This window comes from Artemia franciscana, chromosome 21 (genome assembly GCF_032884065.1).
Source record: "Artemia franciscana chromosome 21, ASM3288406v1, whole genome shotgun sequence".
Lineage (NCBI taxonomy): Eukaryota > Metazoa > Arthropoda > Branchiopoda > Anostraca > Artemiidae > Artemia > Artemia franciscana.
Window position 1 is genome coordinate 18,415,466 of NC_088883.1, and position 19,330 is coordinate 18,434,795.

The 19,330-nt window shown below is 32.3% G+C and overlaps 1 protein-coding gene across 1 annotated transcript in view; it reads left to right on the plus strand.

Moving 5' to 3' along the window:
• Positions 1 to 19,330, plus strand: part of LOC136040867 (proton-associated sugar transporter A-like) — a 134,325-nt gene that overhangs the window by 114,651 nt on the left and 344 nt on the right. The window contains exon 10 of the mRNA XM_065725253.1: positions 3,151 to 3,325. Within this exon, the coding sequence (XP_065581325.1) occupies positions 3,151 to 3,325 (175 nt within the window). The remainder of the gene's footprint in view (positions 1 to 3,150; positions 3,326 to 19,330) is intronic.

Below are 19,330 nucleotides of genomic sequence, written 5' to 3' on the forward strand. Positions count from 1 at the left end.
TCAAAGATATTTGCTCATTGAAGCTAGCCCAATTTTTAACAACAATATGTACTAAGCTTCAAACTTTAAGTTTTCATTTTTAAGGTTTTTGAAATGTTGTAATCCCTTGCCAAATAGAGAATCACCATTTATAATAACTAATTAAAAAAAAAAAAAACTCCAAAAGAAAAGTTTTTCAATCAAAATTAAAGAGATCCCTGAAGCCAAGAATGAGCTTCAGGGATCCTTTTGGCAAGGATCCCTGAGCTTGGGAAGCCAAGAATGAGCTAAGATAAAGTCAAATATTCTTCCAAACGTAAAACCACCGCAAATCACTATAAACAAATAAATGAGATTACATTACATATGGCCGAGTCAAAGTTAAAACGAGCAAAAATTAAGACGAGTAGGGCTGATAACCCTTATGGCTTCTTAAGACCCACAATTTGCGCTTTACCAAAAAGAAAAATAAACAAACAAATGACCTTGGATTTTCAGTTAAATTGACATATATTGAAATTTCTTCGTCAAAGTTTTGATGATTTTTCATTTATCGATGCAAGAAAGGTGAAGATATTTCAAACGTATTTTATTTTCAGTAAAGCGCAAATTGTGCTTTGGTGGCTGAGAAGACATAGGGGTTATCAGCCCCACTCATGTTAATTTTTGCTCGTTTTGAGTTTGACTCTGCTATCTATTGAATTAAAAAAACAAGTTTTTTTAACTGCAAGTAAGGAGCGACATTAAAACTTAAAACGGACAGTAATTGTTCCGTATATGAAATGGGTTGTCCCCCTCCTCAACACCTCCCTCTTTACGCTAAAGTTTTTAATTGTTTAGAATGTAGAGTTGTGACAAAGAGTCAACCTTTAGCCTAAAGAGCGAGGCATTGAGGAGGGGACAAGACAATGTAAGACAATGGAGGGGATAGTGTAAGAGCAACTTACATTCTTTTTCTCTGTGGTGCATGTATCGTTTGGGTATCCGAGATGCATAAAAAATTATATAAAAATGACTAATGAAGCCAAGCAGTTGAAGCGACCAGCATAGAAAAATGAGTGAGGTAATGACGAACGGATATAGGAGGCAGCAAAATTTATAGCAAAAAGATATGGGACACCAAGCATCACAATGAACCACATATAAAACTATAAGCGAAAATGATGCCAAAAAAATAAGCAGTTATATGATAAGTGACAGCGAGAATCACATCGAATCATAAACGAAAATGATGTACAACAAAACTTGCGGTTAGAAGACAAATCACGATTATGATGGAAATGAGGAATGTGCTATTTTAGCGCCACTCATAAAGCAGTAAGTAAAATTAATGCTTAGACTGTTGATATCCTCCAAGGAGAATACACATCCCATGAAAGTTAAAGCTCTGTGAAAGATAAACAGAAAGGAGGAATTTGAGTAACGCCAGAATTGCTTAATTTGATGGAAATTGTTGATTTACTACCGTATGACTTAAAACTAAAGAACATGGAACAATGGAACACGCCTGGTTGTTACTGAATTATGTAACAAAGTAATAAAAGCCAAAATAATTATTAAAGAAAAGTTAAAAAAGAAGTTTTTGCTATCTATGGTGTCATGTGACCTTATACAAAATAGTAAATGAATCGAAGCAGCTAAAGCAAAGGGTATAAAAAAATGGCAAGTCTCACACCGAATCTAAACGGATATAATGCGCAAAGAAGTACGCGTGTAGAAGAAAAGCGACAGTGAGAATCACATCTTATCAAAAACAAAAAGAGTACGCAAGAAAATCTGCACTGAGAAGACTTGTGAAAAGAAAATCATAATAGATTGCAAGCGAAAATGATGCACAATGAAATCTGCGGTTATAAAATAAGCGACAGCGAGCATGATCGATCGAACAGGCGGCATTCGCCGCTTACAAAAATGGAAAGAAGTGGAATACTGAAAAGAGAACACAAAGAAAACAAAAATACAAAACGAAACATCAATTAACAATAAGGAATATATTCTTCAACTAAATGATTTAACATGTTGTCTGAGATTTTGTTAAGGGCCCTTGAACGTGTTAATTACAAATTAACTTTATTTTAATAGCCGGGTCAGATACACTGTAGCTCGTTCAGAGCTCTGAATTGGAGAAGCGCAATGACAAACCAAGCGAAACTGTGCATAATTATAGTTCAGGCTATGTGGCTTAATCGGGTCAGCGATAGAAATAATCTACTATGAAGGTGAAAAAAGACAAAAAAAAAAACATATGGCGCAACAGAGGCACTAAACACACGAGCAAGCACATACTTTTCTACACTATATTTACATCAAATCACTTTACTCTATTCCGCTCTAATTGCGTCGTGAGTACATGCAACAATTGTGGTACTGAGAGAACGTATTTCGTTGCTAGGTAGATGCCAAGGTATTTCAACGAGTAAGATTGCATAACGCCCTGCTCATTTACTTCCAGTGAATTCTCTGTTTGAAAAGATCATTAAAAACGAACGCAGTTTTTTTTAAACATTCACAAATAAACCGGAGATATTGCAAGCTTCAATAGAGAAACTCAAGACTCTTATTTACCAGGTATCATGAGAGATGGCGCAATTAGAAATAACTGGGATTAACAGAGATGCTTACATTACTCCTTTAAGTAGTCGGATAATATTGTTTACCGTTTTCTGGATAACTATTTCCAACCATGTTGTTTTTAACTAAATTCAACTGCGGTTCTATAAAATTCAATATAAAAGTTTTAAAACTTTTATATTGTTTATTTGGGTTTTGTTCTTATTCTTTTTGAAAAGCCTTGTACAAAAAAGAACATTAAATTTCACGGAACAATCATTGACTTAAGTTTTTTCTTTATGTAATTTTTCCCGAACAATACTTCCTGAATTTTCAAAAACAATATTATGTTATTCAGCTTTTAAATTAAATTGGTTATTGGTATTAAACTCACTAATAAGATTTTTTCTTCGTTCTACCAATCTTTTTACTTTGTTGTGCATTGTTTGTGAAAACATAACTAGCCGCAAAATCCTAACTTAAAGCTTTCTTCTTTATTCTGTTGGTGATTTTATCGCAGTCTTCATGGAACGCTTTTTGTGTATTTTTTGAAAAGTAAACAATTTTTAACAGAATATATGAAGTTTTTTTTCAATCAAGGGTTAACTTTTACTTTTTCAGGGCCAAATCAGTATACATGGGAGGGCAACTTGTGTATAGCCTAGGAATGGTTTTAATGGCAGCAACAAGACATAAAGCTGGTGTTATAATCTTTTCCTGTTCAGCTGGAATCATGTATTCGACTCTCTTCACAATGCCGTACATTCTGGTGGCACATTATCATGCAAATCAAGTGGTCAGTTATTGTTATTTAAATCTTATGAAGTCTTTCCTTTTAGAAGAAAAGACTCCTTTTCTTTTAGAAAAAAACTTTTTCTAAGAGGAAAGACTTTTCTTTTAGAAAAAAGGAGCTTATTTTAAATTAAGCACAATTTAATTTGAATGAAGCCAGTTGAAACTACCTCTACCATTCTGGATAGTTCAGTCGTGCTAGGTCACATACGTCTTGTAAGATTCTGGAACATATTGGACTTGATTCTATTTCGAAATTTATTTACTTTATGTTTTTTTAGAATTGGCCAGCAAAATTCTACTTCTGCTCATTTACTTAAAGAAAGAACTATAAAATAAAAGACAGAGCACTGAATAAAGAAAAGAATACTTACCTCCCGCAATACAAACGGGCATAATAAAGTTAATTAGTTTAAAAAAAATTCCACAAAACAAGTTTTTCAAAAAATAAATAAATAAAGAGCTCCAATAAGCCAAGAATGAGCAAAAATAAAGTCATATAATCTTCCAAGCGCAAAACTACCACAGATCAGCATCAATAAATAAATAAAACTCAAGACAAATAGAAATTACATTAAATAGCCAAGTCAAACTCAAAACGAGCAAAAATTAACATGATTAGGGTTGATGACCCCCATGCCTTCTCAAGACCAGAACTCAATTTGCCCTTTAAAGAAAAAAAAAAATAAAAACCGGGGATTGTCAGTTTAATTGAAATATACGAAAACCTATTCGAAAACCTAATGAAGTTTGGATTTTAAATTTCCCCACCTTGTCTTTACGAAATGAAGATTTTCGCCTCCCAGTTGAATTTTATGGTAATACGGACATAATCCCTTGATAAACCAATATTTAATAAAATACTTTTCGGCGGTATGTGTCATTAGTTAAATCCAACAAAGACCACACAAAGTAACAAAAACCTTGTTTCAAACTTGTTTTCAAATAGAAACAGTCTTAATAATTAAAAAATTACTTAAAACTCAACTATTAAAAACCAATTACAAAAAAAACTTTGGTCCCAAACCGGAGCAAGCGGTCCCAGCCACAAATTCACCACTACGTCAGGGGGGCGTGCACCCCCGCGTCCCACTGAATCTGCCACACATAACTATGGCGGATTGAGATGCCAAATATCCCTAAAGACATCGTTGCTGGACCGTTTTACTATGCTGAACAAAATGGCTGTCTCAAAGTTTTGACTCGATACGCTCAGAAAATGAAAGGGCTTGAAAAAAGAGATGTTTGTCCCCCAATCTCTTGTTATTCTTAAAAATGGCACTCAAACTTTTAATTTTAAATCGAATTAGCTCTTCTAAAAGTTTCAAACGATATTTCTAGCTATTACAGAGTGGTGCTGCCTATGATATTGCTTATATGCCCTTTTGAAAACCTGCATGCCTACAGTTTTTTCTTTAATTGAAACTCCTAAACGTTCTCTAAGAGTTTCATACTAATACCTTAAGCGTTATTAGTTACATTAACTGTAGTGGTAGCATTAAAAGTATTCATATAGTGCCTTCTGGCTAGTTCAAAATACAATCATACCCTTAAAGGTCTAAATTAATCATATAAATTAACATAATGTAAGTTGACAATGTGGGGCAGTTGACATCCCCATAATAGACATAGGCGTAAACAAAGACATAATTACTGGACGTTTCAATAATGCTGAACAAAATAGTTCGCTTAATATTTTGATTGGAAGTGTTTTGGGGAATAAAGGAATTTAGGGGAGGCTTGTTGTCCTCCTTTCACTTTTGACTCTTAAAAAGGGCACTAGATCTTTCGACTTCCAATAGAAAAAGCCTCATCCGTTGGATTGGTGCGCTGGATTGGTGCGAGGATCCTTTGTCTGAGAGGGCGAGGGCTCAAATCCTAGTGTACCAAATTATTTGTTATGGGACGGGGGTCAGTGGCATGACTCTGTAAGCTCTGCCAGAGTCTACCCAGCTCTAAATGGGTACCTTGAGAAATCTAGGGAAGGTAAAAAGGAAGGGTGTGCGAAAGCACAGGATGGTTGGTCTCCAGCCCCCCTTTGCGCTTCCTGGATGAAGGGCCAAGGAACGGAAGTCAGCACCGCCAGTAGGGAATGTAAAGTCCAAGGACGCATTCTTTACTTTTTTTTATCCGTTCCATAAAAACCTTCTATGCCCGGAGCACAGCTTAAACCCTCGTACCTCGGCTTTGGAGCGTTGTGTCCACCTTGAAGCCATTGTTATATGCTCTTTGGAATATTGTGAACAAAAACACTATCTCACAATTTTGATTGGATGCATCTGGGTAAAAAAGGTTGTCAGGGAGGGGGAGCTAGTTGCCCTAGATAAATTTTTACCCCTAAAGAGGAACTAGAATTGTACATTTCCAATAGAATGAGCTTCTTCTGAGGCTCAAACAACCACATTTGAATAAAAAGCTTATATGACCCCGGGGCATAACTTACAACCCTGGCCACCAGACTCTGGGGGGTTGTGTCCACCCCAAAGGCCTTGCTATGTGATCTTTGGACTGCTTTTGAACAAATGGCCATCTCAAAATTTGAGTAATAATGCAAATCAAAAAATATAAATCTCTTAATGTAATAGCTTAATAGCTATAATATATAATAATCACTCATTAGTCTTATTTTAGAGCAAACTTGTCTTGTGTTTTTTTAAACAATAATATTTGCTCTGAGTTCACTTTCCCGTTGAAGACTCAAAAGCCACTCTAATCCTTTCATCCTAAGACATTAAATGACAAAATACGTTTGAAATGTTTTAACATTTTTGCTTTAATAAATAAGAAAGTATTAAAACTCGAAGGAATATTTATCAGTAAATTTGTACTAAACTGACAATCCAAAGCCATGTTTTTAAGTAAAGTGCAAATTATGTTCTGGTCTTGAGGTGGTGTGGGGGCTGTCAAAGACAAAGTTTCTAGACTTTTCAACTACGCTGAGAAAGAATGGTATCTCAAAATTTTGATTAGATGTGTTTTGGGAATCGACTGGTGTGGGAGGGGCACTTGTTGCCCTCTAATAGTAAAAAGGGCACTAGCCTTTTGAATTTCCAATCGAATGAGCATTTTTCGAAGATTCTACGACAACAAATGGCCATCTCAGAATTTCGATCAGATGCATTTCGTGAAAATACGAGGTTTGTGGGGTGGGGGGAAGGTACGAACAAACAGGTAAACTTAAAGACATTAACCTAAGGACTGTGGGAAGGTTGACATCCCCAAGACACATTTGCTGGACCTTTCAATAATACTGAATAAAATAGTTCTCTTAAAATTTTGATTAGCTATGTTTTGGGGAATGATAGGATTGTGGGGGCAGGCTGGCGCTGTCCTCCTTTCAGTTTTGACTCTCAAAAAGGGCACTATATCTATCGACTTCGAATGGATTGAGCCCCATCCGATCCAAAGCTTATACAACCATTTGTTCCATAAGAACCTTGTATGCCCGGGGCATAACTTACAACCCTTGCAACTGGACTTTGGAGGGCCATGTCCACCTTGAAGCCATTGTTATATTCTCTTTGGACTATTATGAACAAAATAGCAATCTCAAAATTTTGATTGGATGCGTCTGGGAAAAATTGTTTGTCAGGGGGAGGGGCTAGTTGCCCTAAATCAGTTTTGAATCTTAAAATGGAACAAGAACTATACATTTCCAATCAAATGAGCTTCATCAAAAGTTCAAACAAACACACCTTCCATAAAAAGCTTATATATGTCCCCGGGTTCTAACTTACAACCTTCGCCCTCAGACTCTAGGTGGGGGTTGTGTCAATCCTAAGGGCCTTGCCATGGGATCTTTGGACTGCTTTTGAACAAATGGCTATATCAAAATATTAGAAATATAGCACATCAAAAAATATAAATTTTTTCATATAATAGCTCTAATAATAGCTATAATAGTTATAATATTTAATTATCAGTTATTAATCTTATCTTGTTTGTTGTTAAGAACAAACTTATCTTGTTGTGTGTTTTTTCAAACAAAAATATCTGTTTTGTGCTCACTTTTCCGTTGAAAAATCAAAAGCCATTCTAATCCGTTCATCCTACGACATTGAACGACCAAATACGTTTAAAATGTTTCAACTTTTTAAAATTTAATAAACAAAAATTATTAAAACCTTAAGAAACATATTTCAGTATATATATATATATATATATATATATATATATATATATATATATATATATATATATATATATACATATATATATATATATATATATATATATATATATACATATATATACTAGCTGTTGGGGTGGCGCTTCGCGCCAACCCAACACCTAGTTGGTGGGGGCGCTTCGCGCCCCCCCAAGCCCCCCCGCGCGCGTAAGTCGTTACGCGCCATAATAGTTACGCGCCATTGTAGTTGTTTCCCTATGTCCCACCTGTGAATATAGATAGATAGATATATATATATATATATATATATATATATATATATATATATATATATATATATATATATATATATATATATATATATATATATATATATATATATATATATATATATATATATATATATATATATATATATGGTTTTAACTACGTAAAACTTGCGAATATACAACATTGCAAAGACAATGGGGACAGCTGAATATACAGCTGTCCCATTGTCTTTGCATATAAATAGATTGTCAGGCTTACCGACTCTTGAACATGCAACATATAATGGTCCATGGGAAAACAATCTGTATTCAGATCTATACCTCATGATTCTAATGATTGCCCTTGAGCTTTGTTGATGGTGATTGCTAATCGACCATTCCCTGTCCCGGTGTCCCGGTCGTCATTTATATCCCCCTGTTTCCCCCGGTGTCCCCGTTGTAGTTGTGTCCCTGTGTCCCGGTCGTCATTTATATTCCCTGTGTCCCGGTCGTCATTTGTATCCCGGTGTCCCGGTCTGTATATACATTCGTTTTTTAGTTTTGTTTTTCTCCTTTATTTTTTTCCTTTTTTTTTTCTTTTTTAGTTTATTTAGATTTTTAGATTTTTTAGTTTTTTTATTAGTTTTTAGTTTTTTTTTTCTTTTTAGTTTTTTTGTAGTTTTTACCTTCTTTTTAATTTTGTTAGTTTTTTTTTTTTACTTATGTCCTGGTCGTCATTTATACTCCCTGTGTCCCGGTGCTTTGTTGATTGCTAATCGAACATTCCTTTTGTCCTGGTCGCTTTCTCTTTGAGAGTCGTCATTTATTTTTTTCTTTTTTAGTTCTTATAGTTTTTACCTTTTTTAGTTTTTTTTAGTTTTTTAGATGAAAATTTTTTTTAGTTTTTTCCTTTTTTTCTTTTTAGTTTTTTATTGGTTTTTACCTTTATTTTAGCTTATTTTTCAGTTTTCTCCTTTTTTTTATTTATTTTTTATTTTTTATTTTTTTTAGTTTTTTAGCTTTTTTTAGTTTTTTTAGTTTTTTTAGTTTTTTAGCTTTTTTACTTTTTTTATTAGTTTTTAGTTTTTTTTGTAGTTTTTGCCTTTTTTTAGTTTTTTCAGTTTTTTTTAGTTTTTTATTGGTTTTTACCTTTATTTTAGCTTATTTTTCAGTTTTTTCCTTTTTTTTAGTTTTTTTTTAGTTTTTAGTTTTTTTAGTTTTTTACCTTTTTTTAGTTTTTTTAGTTTTTTTAGTTTTTTAGCTTTTCTATTTTTTTTATTAGTTTTTAGTTTTTTTTGTAGTTTTTGCCTTTTTTTAGTTTTTTTAGTTTTTTAGCTTTTTTATTAGTTTTTAGTTTTTTTTGTAGTTTTTGCCTTTTTTTAGTTTTTTTAGTTTTTTAGCTTTTTTATTTTTTTTATTAGTTTTTAGTTTTTTTTGTAGTTAGTTTTTTTAGTTTTTTACCTTTTTTTAGTTTTTTTAGTTTTTTAGCTTTTTTATTTTTTTTATTAGTTTTTAGTTTTTTTTTGTAGTTTTTGCCTTTTTTTAGTTCTTTTAGTTTTTTAGCTTTTTTATTAGTTTTTAGTTTTTTTGTAGTTTTTGCCTTTATTTAGCTTTTTTTAGTTTTTTAGCTTTTTTATTTTTTTTATTAGTTTTTAGTTTTTTTTGTAGTTTTTGCCTTTTTTTAGTTTTTTCAGTTTTGACGTCACCTGATCCAGTTTTTTCAGGTGACGTCACCTGATCCAAATAGATTGTCAGGTTTACCGACTCTTGAACATGCAACATATAATGGTCCATGGGAAAACAATCTGTATTCAGATCTATACCTCATGATTCTAATGATTGCCCTTGAACTTTGTTGATGGTGATTGCTAATCGACCATTCCCTGTCCCGGTGTCCCGGTCGTCATTTATATCCCCCTGTTTCCCCCGGTGTCCCCGTTGTAGTTGTGTCCCTGTGTCCCGGTCGTCATTTATATTCCCTGTGTCCCGGTCGTCATTTGTATCCCGGTGTCCCGGTCTGTATATACATTCGTTTTTTAGTTTTGTTTTTCTCCTTTATTTTTTTCCTTTTTTTTTTCTTTTTTAGTTTATTTAGATTTTTAGATTTTTTAGTTTTTTTATTAGTTTTTAGTTTTTTTTTCTTTTTAGTTTTTTTGTAGTTTTTACCTTCTTTTTAATTTTGTTAGTTTTTTTTTTTACTTATGTCCTGGTCGTCATTTATACTCCCTGTGTCCCGGTGCTTTGTTGATTGCTAATCGAACATTCCTTTTGTCCTGGTCGCTTTCTCTTTGAGTGTCGTCATTTATTTTTTTCTTTTTTAGTTCTTATAGTTTTTACCTTTTTTAGTTTTTTTTAGTTTTTTAGATGAAAATTTTTTTTAGTTTTTTCCTTTTTTTCTTTTTAGTTTTTTATTGGTTTTTACCTTTATTTTAGCTTATTTTTCAGTTTTCTCCTTTTTTTTATTTATTTTTTATTTTTTATTTTTTTTAAGTTTTTTAGCTTTTTTTAGTTTTTTTAGTTTTTTTAGTTTTTTAGCTTTTTTACTTTTTTTATTAGTTTTTAGTTTTTTTTTGTAGTTTTTTGCCTTTTTTTAGTTTTTTCAGTTTTTTTTTAGTTTTTTATTGGTTTTTACCTTTATTTTAGCTTATTTTTCAGTTTTTTTTCCTTTTTTTTAGTTTTTTTTTAGTTTTTAGTTTTTTTAGTTTTTTACCTTTTTTTAGTTTTTTTAGTTTTTTTAGTTTTTTAGCTTTTCTATTTTTTTTATTAGTTTTTAGTTTTTTTTGTAGTTTTTGCCTTTTTTTAGTTTTTTTAGTTTTTTTAGCTTTTTTATTAGTTTTTAGTTTTTTTTGTAGTTTTTGCCTTTTTTTAGTTTTTTTAGTTTTTTTAGCTTTTTTATTTTTTTTTATTAGTTTTTAGTTTTTTTTGTAGTTAGTTTTTTTAGTTTTTTACCTTTTTTTAATTTTTTTAGTTTTTTTAGTTTTTTAGCTTTTTTATTTTTTTTATTAGTTTTTAGTTTTTTTTGTAGTTTTTGCCTTTTTTTAGTTCTTTTAGTTTTTTAGCTTTTTTATTAGTTTTTAGTTTTTTTGTGGTTTTTGCCTTTTTTTAGTTTTTTTTTAGTTTTTTAGCTTTTTTATTTTTTTTATTAGTTTTTTAGTTTTTTTTTGTAGTTTTTGCCTTTTTTTAGTTTTTTCAGTTTTGACGTCACCTGATCCAGTTTTTTCAGGTGACGTCACCTGATCCAAATAGATTGTCAGGTTTACCGACTCTTGAACATGCAACATATAATGGTCCATGGGAAAACAATCTGTATTCAGTTCTATACCTCATGATTCAAATGATTGCCCTTGAGCTTTGTTGATGGTGATTGCTAATCGACCATTCCCTGTCCCGGTGTCCCGGTCGTCATTTATATCCCCCTGTTTCCCCCGGTGTCCCCGTTGTAGTTGTGTCCCTGTGTCCCGGTCGTCATTTATATTCCCTGTGTCCCGGTCGTCATTTGTATCCCGGTGTCCCGGTCTGTATCTACATTCGTTTTTTAGTTTTGTTTTTCTCCTTTATTTTTTTCCTTTTTTTTCTTTTTTAGTTTATTTAGATTTTTAGATTTTTTAGTTTTTTTATTAGTTTTTAGTTTTTTTTCTTTTTAGTTTTTTTGTAGTTTTTACCTTCTTTTTAGTTTTGTTAGTTTTTTTTTTACTTATGTCCTGGTCGTCATTTATACTCCCTGTGTCCCGGTGCTTTGTTGATTGCTAATCGAACATTCCTTTTGTCCTGGTCGCTTTCTCTTTGAGTGTCGTCATTTATTTTTTTCTTTTTTAGTTCTTTTAGTTTTTACCTTTTTTAGTTTTTTTTAGTTTTTTAGATGATTTTTTAGTTTTTTTAGTTTTTTAGCTTTTTTATTAGTTTATAGTTTTTTGTAGTTTTTGCCTTTTTTTAGTTTTTTTAGTTTTTTAGCTTTTTTATTTTTTTTTATTAGTTTTTAGTTTTTTGTAGTTAGTTTTTTTTAGTTTTTTACCTTTTTTTAGTTTTTTAAGTTTTTTTAGTTTTTTAGCTTTTTTATTTTTTTTATTAGTTTTTAGTTTTTTTTTGTAGTTTTTGCCTTTTTTTTAGTTTTTTTAGTTTTTTAGCTTTTTTATTAGTTTTTAGTTTTTTTTGTAGTTTTTGCCTTTTTTTAGTTTTTTTAGTTTTTTAGCTTTTTTATTTTTTTTATTAGTTTTTAGTTTTTTTTGTAGTTAGTTTTTTTAGTTTTTTACCTTTTTTTAGTTTTTTTAGTTTTTTAGCTTTTTTATTTTTTTTATTAGTTTTTAGTTTTTTTTTGTAGTTTTTGCCTTTTTTTAGTTCTTTTAGTTTTTTAGCTTTTTTATTAGTTTTTAGTTTTTTTGTAGTTTTTGCCTTTATTTAGCTTTTTTTAGTTTTTTAGCTTTTTTATTTTTTTTATTAGTTTTTAGTTTTTTTTGTAGTTTTTGCCTTTTTTTAGTTTTTTCAGTTTTGACGTCACCTGATCCAGTTTTTTCAGGTGACGTCACCTGATCCAAATAGATTGTCAGGTTTACCGACTCTTGAACATGCAACATATAATGGTCCATGGGAAAACAATCTGTATTCAGATCTATACCTCATGATTCTAATGATTGCCCTTGAACTTTGTTGATGGTGATTGCTAATCGACCATTCCCTGTCCCGGTGTCCCGGTCGTCATTTATATCCCCCTGTTTCCCCCGGTGTCCCCGTTGTAGTTGTGTCCCTGTGTCCCGGTCGTCATTTATATTCCCTGTGTCCCGGTCGTCATTTGTATCCCGGTGTCCCGGTCTGTATATACATTCGTTTTTTAGTTTTGTTTTTCTCCTTTATTTTTTTCCTTTTTTTTCTTTTTTAGTTTATTTAGATTTTTAGATTTTTTAGTTTTTTTATTAGTTTTTAGTTTTTTTTCTTTTTAGTTTTTTTGTAGTTTTTACCTTCTTTTTAGTTTTGTTAGTTTTTTTTTTACTTATGTCCTGGTCGTCATTTATACTCCCTGTGTCCCGGTGCTTTGTTGATTGCTAATCGAACATTCCTTTTGTCCTGGTCGCTTTCTCTTTGAGTGTCGTCATTTATTTTTTTCTTTTTTAGTTCTTTTAGTTTTTACCTTTTTTAGTTTTTTTTAGTTTTTTAGATGATTTTTTAGTTTTTTTAGTTTTTTAGCTTTTTTATTAGTTTTTAGTTTTTTGTAGTTTTTGCCTTTTTTTAGTTTTTTTAGTTTTTTAGCTTTTTTATTTTTTTTTATTAGTTTTTAGTTTTTTGTAGTTAGTTTTTTTTAGTTTTTTACCTTTTTTTAGTTTTTTAAGTTTTTTTAGTTTTTTAGCTTTTTTATTTTTTTTATTAGTTTTTAGTTTTTTTTGTAGTTTTTGCCTTTTTTTTAGTTTTTTTAGTTTTTTAGCTTTTTTATTAGTTTTTAGTTTTTTTTTGTAGTTTTTGCCTTTTGTTAGTTTTTTTAGTTTTTTAGCTTTTTTATTTTTTTTATTAGTTTTTAGTTTTTTTGTAGTTTTTGCCTTTTTTTAGTTTTTTCAGTTTTGACGTCACCTGATCCAGTTTTTTCAGGTGACGTCACCTGATCCATCCACAGACAGACAGACAGCTTATTTTTATATATATATATATATATATATATATATATATATATATATATATATATATATATATATTAAACTGACAATCCATAGCCATTTTTTTCAGTAAAGTGCAAATTATTTTCCGGTCTTGAGAAGGTATGAGGGGTTGTCAAAGACGTAATTTCCAGACCACTCTCAATCTTAAAAAAAACACTAAAACTTCTGGTTAGCAATCCAATCAGCCCCCTCCAAAGTTCATACGATCACCCTTTCTATATAACCTTATATGCCCCCAGGTCATAACTAACAGCCTTTGCCTTGAGGGCTTACGGACATAATTTATGAACCTTTCAATTACGTTGAACAAAATGGCTATCATAAAATTTTGATTGAATGAGTTTGGGGAAATGGTAGGCTTGGGATGGGGACTAGCTGCCCTCCAAACACTTTCAACTATCAAAAAGTGCACTAGCCTTTCCAATATCCAATCGAATGAGCTCTTTTCGAAGTTTTTACGACAACAAATGGCTATCTAAGAATATCTGCCAGATGCATTTCAGGAAAGTACAAGGTGTGTGAGGAGGGAAGGGTATCCCGCCTCTGATCACTCTGAATCTTAAAAAGGGCACTAGAACTCCTTATCACCAATCCAATGAACCCCCTCCGAATTCTACACGATCAACCTTTCTATATATACCTTATATGCCCCCAGGGCATAACTTACAACTCTTGCCCTGAGGGCTGTGAGGTTGGGGGTTTGAATCCTTAAATACATAATAACCAGACCTTTCAATTATGTTCAGCAATATGGCACCTAAAATTTTGATTGGTTATGTTTGGAGAAATGGCGAACGTAGGAGGAAGGGTTTGTTACCCTCCAATCACTTTCGACTATTAAAAAGTCCACTAACCCTTTGAATTTCCAATCGAATGAGCTGTTCTCATTGCCATCATGAGATGGCACAAATGGCCATCTCAAAATTTCTTATAGATACATTACGAAAAAATACGAGGGTTTGGGGGGATCCACACTTCGCTCCCTCTAAATCTTGAATAGGACACTAGAATTTCTGATTACCAATCCAAAGAGCCCCCTCCGAAGTTTATAGGATCAACCTTTCTATAAAACCTTATATGCCCCCAAGGCATAGCTTACCACCCTTGCCCTGAGGACTGTGTATGGGGGAGGGGATTTTCACCCTGAAAGACATAATTTATTGACTTTCCAATTGTGTTGAACACAGTCGCTATCTCAAAGTTTTGATTGGATATATTTTGGGGAAATAGTGGACCACCGGGTCCACTATTTCTAACATTCTAGGACCTCCGGGTCGATGCGATCACCCGGGGCAAAGGGGAAAAAAAAACAACAAATAAACACGCATCCGTGATCTTCTGGCAATAAATACAAAATTCCACGTTTTCGTAGATAGGAGTTTGATACTTCTATAGTAGGGTTCTCTGATACACTGAATCTGATGGTGTGATTTTTGTTAAGATTTTATGGCTTTTAGGGGGTGTTTCCCGTTATTTTCTAAAATAAGGCAGATTTTCTCAGGTTCGTAACTTTTGATGGGTAAGACTAAACTTGATGAAACTTATATATTTAAAATCAGCATTAAATTACAATTCTTTTGATTTAACTATTGGTATCCAAATTCCGTCTTTTAGAGTTTCGGTTACTGTTGAGCCGGGTCACTCCTTACTACAGTTCGTTACTACTAACTGTTTTATTGAAATTGAAGAATTCAGATCTATGTCCTGCAGCAGCTTTACCAATTAAGTATTATTGTGTGACAGTTTAAGTTTTAATGCGTGTGAGGTTGTCAAATTTCATTCTAAAAGACCTCTCTTTTTCGGATAAAGCAAAGGATTCAAAGGACCCGAAGGATTCAAAAGTAAGATCTTTAGCTACATGAAATATACCGAAGACCTACTGATAAGTCTGATTGTGGGAAAATGTTAATATAATATAAGATGACAGGCAAAAACCATCATAGTAAATATTATAGGAAGTATGGAGGTATTAAAGACGAGTCTTTTAACTTTAGCAATTTTTTATATAAAAGTTCATTGATTAGCTATTGTTACTATTTTATTTCTGTCATGGCATTAAGGCTCCTTTTTGCAATTGATGAAAAAAAATTCTAAAAAAAAAACCTTTCCAAATAAAAACAAAAAGCCATATTAAAATCTAAAACGAGCAGAAATGAAGTCTTATGATAATTAAAATTTAGGACAAAGATAAATTACTATAAAAAAAGAAAATAAAACAAAAATGACAAGAAATTAGAGTAAACAATCACATAGAAAATAAATGTAATCAATACTACTATAGATGAAAACTTAAGTTCTAAAATATACATGACTTTAATATTAACAATAAACTCAAACCTACAAGGAACCAGAGCTACCGCAGACAATTAGGCCGGAGACAAATGCCTGAAAACTCCCAAATCCCTTTCAAAACGAAATAAAGGGTTTTGATAGCAGAAAAGGTCACAGCAGAAGAGCTCGTTACCATTCATTCACTTTCCACTTTTAAAAAGGGCAATAGAACTTTCATCTTTGATATATAGAGCCCCCCCTCCTGAAGTTTATACACCCCTCTGTTCATACAAAGTGCCAATTACTTTTCTTACTTGAAAATAGCCTTGTAATTTCAATTTTTTATTTTAGTGAGCTCCCGCGTGATATTCTCCAAACGGGTTCAGCTGATCACCCTGGGTAAAAAAGAAAGGAAAAAACTTCCCTGGCCATCCTTCTTAGGCAGAATAGAAAACTGAACAATTTGTAGACAATGTCTTGAAAATTTCGTTGTGTATTCGGTTCTCAGGTATCTTGAATTTGATGGTGTAATTTTTGCAAAGATCAAATTCTTTTAGGGGCTGTTTTCTCCTATATCTAAAATTGCACAAGTTTTTTTTGCAATAAATTTTGAACATCGAATTTAAAGTCAATGAACCTAGCTTATCTGGAACCATGAATGAAATATAAGTCGTTTGCCATGTCAATGACATTCTATCTTCTTGGGGCTTTCAGTTTTCACTGACAAAGGTCCCTCCTTACTTGTCATTTTTTACCGTGAGCTGTTGATCAGGTGAGAGCTCTGGTTTAAATTTAGCACGCGTAGAGAGCAGAATTGCCACCTGCTGCAGTCAAACGCTTACTGAAACCCCAATCGTTGGACAAGTAGTTTCGGCTACTCCTTGTTTTTAAAGTCAATGAGCTCTGGGAAAAACATGATGACATGTCAAAGAATGTGAATATTTAGCCAAACAGAAGTGATGCCGCCAATACTCCTGTACTTATCCAATTTCCTACATTTACTGTAACATAAAAATTGTTTTACCAATCTGGATTGGCTCATCTCCTGTAAGGATTTTGGGAAAAGATTGTGTTCCAATGCTTAAGATATTCTGTAGAGCGCATAATATCGTCCTCGAGAGAGAAACGTAATGGTAGTTCAGACAGTTTAGAGAGCAATATTTTTAAAAGTACATAAAAGAAACTTGCCCCGTATATCTCAACAAGTGCGAAATCTCCTTGAACAAATTTCCTCAGATCTTATTGATAAAATTATAAAACTGAAATGATATTAAATAAAAAAAAACAAGTTTTTTTAACTGAAAGTAAGGAGCGACATTAGAACTTAAAATGAACAGAAATTACTTCGTATATGAAAGGGGCTGCTTCCTCATCAACGCCCCGCTCTTTACGCTAAAGTTTGACTCTTTCTCTCACTCTTTCTCTCAACTCTACTTTAACAGTAAAAAACTTTAGCGTAAAGAGCGGGGCGTTGATGAGGAAGCACCATCTTTCATATACGAAGTAATTTCTGTTCGTTTTAAGTTCTAATGTCGCTACTTACTTTCAGTTAAAAAAAAACTTGTTTTTTTTATTTAATTTCTGAACGTTTTTGAATCAATACATGTTTTAATTTTGGCTCTCCGCAGATAAATAATTAAAACGAAATTTGCAAATTTATTTTTTTGGCTAAATGGCTTTCTCATAGTTTTGATCGAATGATTTAGAGAAAAAAAGAGCGGGGGAGGAGGCCTAGTTGCCCTCCGATTTCTTGGTTACTTAGAAAGGCCACTAGAACTTTTAATTTTTTACGAATATTTTTATTAGTAAACGATATATGTAACTTACAAATTAGCTTACGTAACGAACTTTTGTATTCTCACGTTTTTATTACGGATATGAAGGGTCAGTACCTCGCTCTTTACACTAAAGCTTAAATTTTGTCCCAATTCCTTAAGAATGGCCCCTGAATCACAAAAGCCGTAGAATAAATAGTTGAAATTACTAAAAATACTTTAGCGTAAAGAGCGAGGTATTAGGAGGAGGTGTGCCCCTCATATGCATAATAAAATCTGTTCGTTTTAAGTTTTAATGCTGCTCCTTACTTCCAGTTGAAAAAAACTTTTTCATATTCATTTTTTCATTGTTTTTTTTTTTGGATAATGCTAGAAAATCCTGCGCTCCCTTCATGGAAATTTTCTTCCCCAATGACAAATTCCTCGATGGAAAGTTCCCACAACATATCCCCCTCTTCTCCAACCCCTCCCCTCCAACCTAAAAATCCCCCTGAAAACGTCTGTATACTTCCAAATAACCATTACTGTATGTAAGCACTGGTCAAAGTTTGTAACTTGTAGCTCCTCCCACGGGGACTGTAGGGGAGTAAGTCGTCCCCAAAGACATAGTTATAAGATTTTTAGACTACGCTGAATAAAATGGTTATCTCAGAATTTTGATCTGGTGACTTTGGGAAAATAATTAGCGTGGGAGGGGGCCTAAGTGCCCTCCAATTTTTTCGGTCACTTAAAAAGGGCACTAGAACTTTTCATTTCCATTAGAATGAGACCTCTCGCAACATTCTAGGGCCACTGAGTCGATACGATCACCCCTGGGAAAAAACAAAAACAAAAAACGAAGAAACAAATAAACACGCATCCGTGATCTGCCTTCTGGCAAAAAATACAAAATTCCACGTTTTTGTATATAGGAGCTTGAAACTTCTACAATAGGGTTCTCTCATATGCTGAATATGATGGTGTGATTTTCGTTAAGATTCTATCACTTTTAGGGGGTGTTTCCCCCTATTTTCTAAAATAAGGCAAATTTTCGTAACTTTTGATAGGTAAGACTAAACTTGATGAAACTTATATATTCAAAATCAGCATTAAAATGTGATTCTTTTGATGTAACTATTGGTATCAAAATTCCATTTTTTAGAGTTTTAGTTAGTATTGAGCCGGATCGCTCCTTACTACAGTTCGTTACCACGAACTCTTTGATACTACGAACTGTTTGAAAATTAACTTAAATGAGTCTTACTCTTTTAAATACTCATTAAAATGAGTTTAAAAATGAGTATAAATCTTAGTCACCCAGTCACAAATAAGAGATTCATTCTTAATTAATTCCTGATTCGTAACGTTTTTAATAGAAGCATACAAATTTCTTTCAGGAACGTTTTACTGTCTCTTGTGTCCTAGACTAGAACAACATACCGAATATGGGTATTCATGGAAGATAAAAGCTATAACATTATTTATTAATTCCTAAGATTAGTGCCGAATTTTATTACGTGGTTCGCAGTCATTGCAGCTGAAATTTCCACAATACTTTATGCTAGTAATACAACAATGACGATAATTGCAAGAAACTTAATGTGCCTTGGTGCCTCAATACTTGCCAAGCTTATTAATTTGCTAATTTACAATACAGTTTTTTTTTTATTTAAATCGGTGAAAGTACGTCAGAACACTATTTTATTCTTCAAGATGTTCTTGGTTATACTTACAGATTGTATTTAAAACATACAGTCAGTCATGACCTATTGCTAGCAAGCTTAAGCTTATTTTAAGATTTTGGTCGAACCATAAATTTAGAGATCACAATTTTTTGCAAAATTCAAATTTTGAATCTACTGTATAAGAATTCTTGATTAAACCCTGAATATATATTCTAGTAATCTTTGCCTTCATCTTTCGAAACCGTTTAAGATGATTTTATCATGCGGGATCAATTTATTT